Source organism: Anticarsia gemmatalis, chromosome 13 (genome assembly GCF_050436995.1).
Source record: "Anticarsia gemmatalis isolate Benzon Research Colony breed Stoneville strain chromosome 13, ilAntGemm2 primary, whole genome shotgun sequence".
Classification (NCBI taxonomy): Eukaryota; Metazoa; Arthropoda; class Insecta; order Lepidoptera; family Erebidae; genus Anticarsia; species Anticarsia gemmatalis.
Window position 1 is genome coordinate 5,523,185 of NC_134757.1, and position 9,662 is coordinate 5,532,846.

At 33.2% G+C, this 9,662-nt stretch overlaps 2 protein-coding genes across 2 annotated transcripts; both read right to left on the bottom strand.

Moving 5' to 3' along the window:
* Positions 1–270: 270 nt before the first annotated feature.
* Positions 271–1,388, bottom strand: Blos1 (biogenesis of lysosome-related organelles complex 1 subunit 1). Its single transcript, XM_076121489.1, has 3 exons — positions 1,116–1,388; positions 937–1,009; positions 271–651 (listed from the first exon to the last, which is right to left on the bottom strand). The coding sequence occupies exons 1-3, from the start codon at positions 1,174–1,176 to the stop codon at positions 390–392; spliced, it is 396 nt and encodes a 131-aa protein (XP_075977604.1). The 5' UTR covers positions 1,177–1,388; the 3' UTR covers positions 271–389.
* A 1,981-nt stretch (positions 1,389–3,369) lies between these two features.
* Positions 3,370–9,298, bottom strand: LOC142977545 (acyl-CoA Delta-9 desaturase-like). The gene is made up of 7 exons (XM_076121487.1): positions 9,225–9,298; positions 8,158–8,386; positions 7,901–8,031; positions 7,153–7,358; positions 5,597–5,782; positions 4,558–4,714; positions 3,370–3,675 (listed from the first exon to the last, which is right to left on the bottom strand). Exons 2-7 carry the CDS (start codon positions 8,381–8,383, stop codon positions 3,502–3,504), a joined length of 1,080 nt encoding a protein of 359 aa, XP_075977602.1. The 5' UTR covers positions 8,384–8,386; positions 9,225–9,298; the 3' UTR covers positions 3,370–3,501.
* Between the last annotated feature and the right edge of the window lie 364 nt (positions 9,299–9,662).

Genomic DNA, 9,662 nt, shown 5'->3' on the forward strand with positions numbered 1-9,662 from the left:
TATTTTTGTTACCAGACTATAAATTCCGTTTATTGATCTTTTTAAAATACACGTTCCTGATTTTTTTTTATTGTGCTACCAGGTATCTAGGTTCATATAAAAGTTGGACTTTATCAAACTTGAAGACTAATACCAATGTATAATTTCAAATTCAGGTTTATCTTGTACTTATTCCTCCTCAGTTAATCACAATGTAAGAGGAAGTTTCATGCATTATGTCGTTTTCTTATAAGATTTTAAGCAGCAGACAGATAGATGAGAGAGCATTAGATAAGAACAGAACTGTTATTTCATAAATTTAGAATTTATTTGCTTACATTAAGTATGGGAATAGAATAACATTAATATTGCAACAAATTAAAACAATATGTTTTAAATCATAGATAGTTTCACTGATTACTATTGCTGCTATTTGTAGGTTGTTCCTGTGTTGTTTCATAAGCCCTTTCCAATGTATCTGTGATGATCTTCATATCATTCTCAATACTCCGGGCCCAGTTCTCCACATCTCCTATCTCTTTGAGTGCACTACTGAAGTTCTCGACGAGAGCCAGCCATTGTTGGGTCTGTTTGGCAAAGTTTATAGCTCCCTGGTGTAAGAGTTTTGCTTCAGCATCCAATTTCTTTTGGTTCAAGTAGGCTTGTGCAACTCTGTAACAGTAATTATAACAGTTGGTTTAAGAATTTTTGTTTAATTGTAAGAACAAGGTTCTGTGACTACCAAGTAAGGGCACATAAAGGTGTATGAAATAGCGAAAGTGTTCTTGTACTTTCTAAAACATTATTGTACAGGCCAGCATTGATTGTAAACTAATACTTATGTGTAAAACTAAATGAGTAAGATAGAGCATGTTTTATTTTTACAGTGTACCAAGTCCCTCTACAAGTTGTTTAAGACATATGCAAGTACTTTTATTAGAAAAATGCTATACTAACCCGACATTAAGATGGTCGACAAGAGCTTGAGTTAAATCATTAGCAGCAGCAATACATTCCTTGCGTTTTTGTTCTGAAAATAATTACATTACAGTGATTACAATATTTATTTTAATATTTAGTTTTAATACAATTAATAGATTTTATATAATACATAATTAAACATTTCATTAAATTACCTTGCACGACTCTTTTAGCAGCCTGCTTTGCTTGGTGTTCTTTTACCAGTGACGATAGCATATCGAAATACCTTGTAATCAAGTGTCTGGTTCCGCAGTCTATAACTATCCCCGCCTTCGAATGTAATATCGTTAGATAAGTAAACAATAAATATTATAATATTAGCTTATAATTTAGCTACAATCAATACATAACAGTTAAGTAATATGTTTTAATTCGATCATCTGATCACCATCACAATAACAATCTTTTGACATTCGAATTGGATTATTTTGACAGGTTTGACAGCGAGATACACTTGCCAGCATTAAAATATTAATTGATTATAATTCAATGGCATCGAAGTAAATCAAATTATACAGGGTGTCCCAAAACTCAACGATAATCCGAGACAGGATGAAAGGCCAAGTCATACTGGCTCTAGGAAAAATAAAAAAAAAAATTCCATATCACTTAGTTCAGCAATAATAGACATTTTTCAAAAAAGTTGAAATTCCACACCCTTGGTCGCATTTTCAAGTCCTGTGGTCACCAACGTCACAATTTCGCTGCGTTTTTTTTTATTTCGTGATCTTTATTAAATATGCTATTAATGGTAAAACAAATTAATGCACAAAACATTGTTAATTTTCTAAAAAAAGTTAAGTTTTAGTGAGTCATGGTTCACAAAAATATCGTTAGTTAACTTTGACGCTTCATATTGGAAAAAAAATGTACTACACTACCCTTGGCAAGTTATTTCAAAAGTTGGCGCATTTAATCAAGATTACAAAATGGTGCAACACTTGCCACTTTTCTTGCCAATAAAAATGTTATTTTTATTTGAACGAAGCATGTCCTCACAGATGGACCGGACGCAGTGGTTGAATTTTATGGCCTCCTCGTTCCCCCGATCTAAATCATTTTGTGTGATTTTGTGAACCATGACTCACTAAAACTTAACTTTTTTTAGAAAATTAACAATGTTTTGTGCATTAATTTGTTTTAAGATTAATAGCATATTTAATAAAGATTACGAAATAAAAAAAAACGCAGCGAAATTGTGACATTGGTGATCACAGGACTTGAAAATGCGACCAAGGATATGGAATTTCAACTTTTTTGAAAAATGTCTATTATTGCTGAACTAAGTGATATGGAATTTTTTTTTTATTTTTCCTAGAGCTGGTATGACTTGGCCTTTCATCCTGTCTCGGATTATCGTTGAGTTTTGGGACACCCTGTATAAGAGGACTTTGTTTTCGATCTGCATTAATCAATTAGCATTCAAAATATGCATGAAATACGCATACCTCAATGATTTTCAAAACTATTAGTGTTAGTATTTTTTGTAGAAATCGGTCAATATCCAAGACCGTGTTAGAATTAAACAAAAAAAAATGCACAGAAAATACACAGGCATTTAAACAATCATTTTGGAATTTAACAGTGATAGCTTGGTAGGCCGGAATAAAAGTTAAGTAAGAAGATTTATGAACTAGGTACGTATAGATTAATAATAATGTGGCTAATACTACGGCTAATAAATACTGCATTATTGTACATTCATTGCACATTTCTGGCCCACAAAGTTGGATTCTTAATAGGAACATTTAAAAAAAAAACAAATATTTTTGGATAGCTCACACACGGTCATCTGATTCCAAACTAAGCAGAGCTTGTACTATGATAACCAGACAACTGATAAACATACTTGTATACTTCTAAATACATACTTATACATTTTATTTACAAAGGGATGATATAATAATATACCAGTCTCCTAGTTAAGTCAGCAGTAGCAGAAACGAATCAATCTAATGGTCTGTAACTAACAGTGGTTTTTCGTGTCATCGATAATGATGCAGTTAATTTATAATTTACAACTGTCGCTGGCCGACGCCACTGTAAGCACATGATTGCATTGCATTAATTATACCACGCTAATGGAAGAGGCCAATATCGATTTTCGCTTATCGCTTACGACGACGCCAGCTGCGAACCATTGGAAAAAGATTTCAAGCTTGTTTCATTTTACTCATTTATGTGTAGTGATGGGGTGCAGCCTGTATTGTATTCTATCGATTGTGGATTCTTGTTCGAAATTAGCGTTTGTGAATACTTTATGGTCCTACTCTTGCAACAACTGCTGTATTTACTTAATATAAATAGGTAATTTGGCAACATACCTACATACAATGTAATAAAAAAAAAACAACTTTTTTAAATCGAGTAGCCGTGACAAAAATTTCTTTTAAATAAAAACCTCAAATACGTAATTTCCTTGACGTTTTTTTATTTCATTAAAATTTCATTTAGATGCGTAAATACATTTTCTACTTTACTACACCCTTAATTCTAAGGTACACAGTCTTCGTTAAAAGTAAATAGAGGGCGAAAAATAAATTAAGCGTGTTTTCTGTCGCCACTGTGGCTGACCGCGCCGTATTTCGCTTTCAGTTTCTCAGTGAATTCAGGGTCGTCCCATCCCCAGAGGTGATGCGTGCCATCCCCTGTGCGGTGTGCACGCTGCTTTATTATTTCCGGGGACACGTATTTTAAGTCGTAAGCTTGTCCAATCTGAGAAAGAAAAGTAATAATCCTTACTTTATTGCTCTAATTTTATCAAACTGCTTCGATATTAATCCGGGCATTTTAAAATGCAATAGGCAGGTAAAATATTTGCAAAAGAATCTTAAGTTTTGTATATATCTCTGCTTAAAAAGTATTTTAATATATTTTAAAAGGAGTGAGTGCTGCCATGCCCAGCTCGCCACCAACAAGATTACAATGGCGACCCAGTAACAAGCGGTCGGTGCCCGCTACATTATTTCGTTCTAAATGTAGAAGTGAATAAAGAGTACCAAGTAAGTGAAATATTCTACAGTACAAGCCAATGATACTGCTTTCTATTCTACCATTTGTAGACCTCATGTTTTTGAAATAAGGTGCTTTAAGTTTTACGTGTTTCGATTGCGAGAAATTCAGTCCTCAAAAATTTACTTTATATTTTTGCAAATGGTTACCATCGGATTAGTCTTTGCGTCGAATAGCACCAAAGTTACCGTTAAGTTACGTAGCTACTGTTAAAGTTTTACTTAAGACTTTATATTTTAGTACCAAAACGTCAGGCTTACGTCTTTAAAGTTTAATAGCAAGTTACTAAGCTCAAAGTTTGAGTTTGTGAGACGCGAAGTTCGTAAAAGTAGCTACTATTATGTTACGTATGTATTGGCTTTGTTATAGGTTCTCTAAGTGATGGGTAAGAAAAGTTACTGATTAAATTTTAACTTTTAAAGAAATTATAAAATGTTAATTTTATATAGTTAATACCACGTTCAGGAATTCTGATATTTTTTCAAATACATGGCTATCCTTATTCCAGGCTGACCGCACACGGGTCGTACCTATTTATTTTTGCGCAGAATACTTTGTCAAAAGGAGGCCGAACGGATACGTTACCTTTGCCATGAGGTCGATGAACATGATCGTAGGTGTGAGCATGTTGTACAGCGGCAATTCTGTCGCTCTGTAGTCCCACGGGAACGTGTGGTGGTAGTTATGGAAACCCTCTACGCAGATCATCCACACTCCAATATTTTCGCGAGGGTTCAATGACCTGGCAAAAAAAGTAGTCTTAGGGGAGCCACTGACAGTTTAATTACATTTGAAAATGTGATCTGTCTAAGAGGTCTCAAAGGACGTGGTCTGATTGATTAAATAGTCGAGTACCAACTTGTATCTAGGTACTCAACTTTAATGAAATTTAAACTAGTTTTGTTATTTTATAACCAATTAGGACGTGACTTCCTTGTCTAATTAATCCGGCTGAACCATCCATATCTGAGTGTGTATTTACTACATACGCCTTTCACGTTAATCGACTTACCTGGTATAATAACATTGTAATCAATTAGTACTAAACTAGACTACTCACTTGATTGTAATATGTTATTCATGAACATTATTCAGATAATCGATTTAAAGTGTACCTACAACCCCTCATATTGCTTTTTTAATCTGACCTAGTTTGCAACCAGAGACAATAAGGCCAGTGACATGTTTATGGTTTCTTAATTTATTACTGGTTGCTGTTAGTTTTTCTTTTGTTTACATATTCCAAGCAATATTATGTCGTGTTGTGATTTATGGACAATTTGTAGTAATAAAAGTTTGGTATTAATGTTTCTCTTACAATGGATCCATTAGTAGCCATATTTGTCTTTTCCCACTACTAGGCTCTTTAATATCTAAATCATTTAAATTTTCGTTTTAACAACACATAGTATGCAATTTATTATATCTGTTGACTGTAGGATCTTGGTTCAATACGTAGGTACACTGAAATATGTAGAGATCGAAAATTTTTAGACAATACCCAAAGTTTCTGTATTAAATGTTCCTACCTACCTATAAATTTATTAATCAGTCGACCATCCCAAGCTGCGAATAGACACTGTATAACTTGCCAAATAAACAAAAAAGGAAAGATCAATCTTACTTGTCATAAGGCCTGTATCCAAAGGTGTGTGCAAAACTGTTAACACTCCATACAACGTTGATGCCGCAAGTGTACCGCAGTATAGTGGGAATGAAGAAAGCGTTCAGCCAGGTCTCGTTCCAGAAGTATACTGGAATTATTGTCGGTAGCACGAAGCATAGAATTGGCATCATCTTCATGTAGTGCCTGAGGAAAATTTATTTGTTAGAAGAGTAGAAAGATTTCGAATAATTTTACTATATACGTTGTTTTAAATAAAATATAGTAAAGTACAAGTAAATATATGTAGTAATTCAAGTTAAATATAATTTGGAGATTCTAATATTTCAAATGAGTATGAGCAAAAGTACATAAGATTAAGTAAGTTTTATTTGACCCTAAGTTTACTAAGTTCTGTCACAACGTTGACATATTCCAGCATTTTGTTAAATAAATAAAATACCAGTAAGTCTAAACACGGCAGCTAAACTAAGCCCTAACACAAAATAACAATACAAAACACGTTAAAACAAACTCAGCTCTTTAAACTAACGAGAGTAGAGTTCTTGTGAACAAAATCATTAACCCAAACGGACTATCAACTTAAAAACAACTTTAAATTTATGTCGACATCAACTTTATTTCGCACTTCATAATACTGGCAGCCTAACGTCCGTTAAAATACGAGCTACAATGAAAATCTCCGTGTCTCCGAACAAAAACTGTGCAGGAAAATAAATGTTATTTAACGTTTAACTGTTGGCACACAGCGTACGGTTTACAAAAGTCGTATTTCTTTGTTTAACTTTGGTTAAAAGACATACAAAGGTTTAACAAAACATGTTTAGCTTTTTCTTTTAATACCCTCTACGATAGCGCGGCTTTTGTAAAAAGAATAAATATATCGGAGACAGAGGCGACGACTAGTGTTGTTTGAAACTTATGGCTCGACTTTTAACGGAATTACTAGGAATTGCTTTAAGTCTTCGATAAAATGTTGAAAATATTTGTATGACATTTTCCTGTATGAAAAATGTAGAGGTCTGAAAGCTTGATCTTCTGTGGTTTACTTTAAAAGTGTATCAAACATAAATAAAAGAGTAAACTTTTTGTAACGTTACAGCAAAAACCATTATGTTTATTATTTGGGTTGTAAGTACCATTATTTTCACACATAATACTATAATTAAAATATCACGTAAATCTTTTGACCTGAATACTTATTAACGCTTTTACAATTCAACAAGTGCAGTAATGTGCACTGATGACTTACTCGGTCATAATGGTAGAGTAAATTTTAATTAAAATTTAATGTTTTTGACCGCAGTCTCTTCATTCCCTTTTCATCCATTAATTTTATTAAAACCCGTCAGCATTAAAATGTAGCTGGAAAAATTAAATCGCTCTGAACGATAAAATATTTACCAGAGATAAACTAAAAATATATTTGTATTTGTTGTTATTGGAACCGTTTTTTAATCATTATTTCCATTCAGCGCATGTTCCGAGAACCAATTAGAATTAAAATGAGTGAACAGCCAATTAATAAAAAAATACATTAAAAAAATAAAACTTACTTTTTCTGGAACATAACGACGGGGTCCGCGTATAAATCAGAGAGATCAAGGCGTTTCCCGCCTTCAACAACTTCAGGACTCTTCTTGACGCAAAGCCAGCCCATGTGAGAGAAGAACAATCCTCGTTCAGCATTGTGAGGGTCAGCGTCTGTGTCCGCATACTTGTGGTGTGTGCGGTGATCGCGTGCCCATTCGAATATGCAATCCTACGACAATATGCGGTTTAGTTAGAATTAATTGGGTTGATTGAACTATGTTTAAATATGTATGATATGTTAGTAGTATGTTATATGGCAATAAATACATGGGATTACTTATGATTTGGGCTTTAACATTAATTAAATCAGGCAATGGCTGGGGATTACCAAAATGTATAATATTGTGTTATCAAAATGAACAAAAATTTATCATCCTATCGAATGCTACTCGTAAATTAATAGTACTGCTAAAACATATTTTAATGATTTACCGTTTTTATGTTGAAATTGTTTACAATTTTATGAAAATTTCCAAAACACAAAGTTATATTTATATTTTACCAGTGAGCGTACAAGGCTTAAATAAAAGTTTAATAAAACAAAGCCAGCCGTAGTTGAACTCATTGTGATGAAAATATACCAAGGCCCTCAGAGAAATGAGAAAATAATTTCTGTACGTGTACGAAACTTTTTGAAAGTTACGAAAAAAAACCTTCGGCACTGCGTAAAAAGCTTGTTAAATTATTCTTTGTAGGGGTATACGGTGTTACCTGGAAGCCCATCGTTTGCCAAAGCATTAAGACAACGCGGAGAGGGGTGCGAGCTTTGAAACTTCTGTGTGTCCAAAGACGGTGAGATCCTGCGCCTATTCCTATAGCGCACATAAGATGGACGGCGAATGCTGAAAGTTACATTACACATTAGCAAGGATAGTTTGTGAATAACAGGTAAGAGTTTTATAAACTATTTTTATTCCAATATAATATGTAAAAATGCAGTGATATGCTACACATAAATAACGACTTACCGAATACATTAGTCTGCCATTTAGCAGAAGTGAAGACTAGATACAATCCATACAACGATCCAATATGGAGGTACAAAAACCAGAAAATGTTGAACCAAACATATTCATGTTTCCTAGGGCTTGCGTTCTTCAATACTGAGACATCTTTGGCTAAGCCGAGATCCGAGGTCTGAGTGTCAGACTCAAAGAGAACTCCGCTCGGAGTAGGGTCCACTTGAGGTGGCATCGTCTGTAAAATAAACAGCTGTTGAACTCACAATCCTATCGAATAGATCCCAATTAATGTTTTCCAACTACTTCAACGGATTCCCGTGATTTTCAATTCAGAGTACAGCGAGTATTTAACACGAATTGTTTATGTTTTATTTTAAGTTAATATTGAATAAATCAGTTATCAGAATTCGTGATTATACAGCACGCCTCATAATTACTACGAATCAATAATAGGTATTTATTTTGTAGACTATAAAATACGGTAAATCAGCTTACTTTGTTAGCAAACTAATTAAAATGTATTTAAATAATTGTGGCTCTATGACATTTTTACAATAAATCATTTTTCTAAAAGATTTAATCTTTGGTTAACTCTAAAACTCGTTAAGTACAATAATTGCACTTGTCTAAAACAGCAGATGCATTTGATGGCCCAATTTTAAGTTAAGAAAGTCTGTTAAGTTGGCAACTGGACGTGAACCAATTAATGTTAACATTTAATAAGGGTGATAAATTAATTTGACAGTAAAAAAGAGTTATGATTGAAACAAATACTTATTCTAAGTATTATTTTAAAGAACCGGAAGAATGTAAAAGAAAAAGCACACCAATCTGATTTTAACCTGATAGCTGCTTAGATTTACTCCGGGAAACTTTTTGGGCTCTTTTGAAAATATTGTGCGTTCATCTAGGTATGGATAATGATAGAATAGCCGCTATCGTGGATAACACAAACTTATACTTATTATTGAAACTGGATGTTTGATTACAATATGACTTCTTATTAGATACTAGAAAATTACTAATTAATGATTACTTAGTAATTAACTTTGATACTTTTACTTGCCACCTACCTTAATCTTTATGTACTAAAAAAAACTTTCTAATACAAGTTTTTCTAAACACTTTAGAACACAAACTGATACCCAGTACTGTGTACACAAGATTATATAGGATACGAAGTAATCTAAAATTCAAATAGTTTGTAAGTAAAACAAATAAACTAGGCCGTTGGACGAAGCGTTTCGTAAGAGTTCATTGTATTATAAACATTGTTTATACTGATTCATTCAGAAGCGTTTGTTCATTATTTTAATTCGACAGTACCTACTACTTTTACTTGTTTCCTTAAACATTGTGGTTTAAATATGCACTTGCTTTTAGCCGCAACTTCGTTTGCGAAGCAAGAAATACTTATTATTTTTCGTAGATAAAAATGTTTCTCAAGATTCTATGCTTGTTATTTATTGGGTTGTGGAGTCACTCCATGTAAAATACAGGTATTCAGCTAC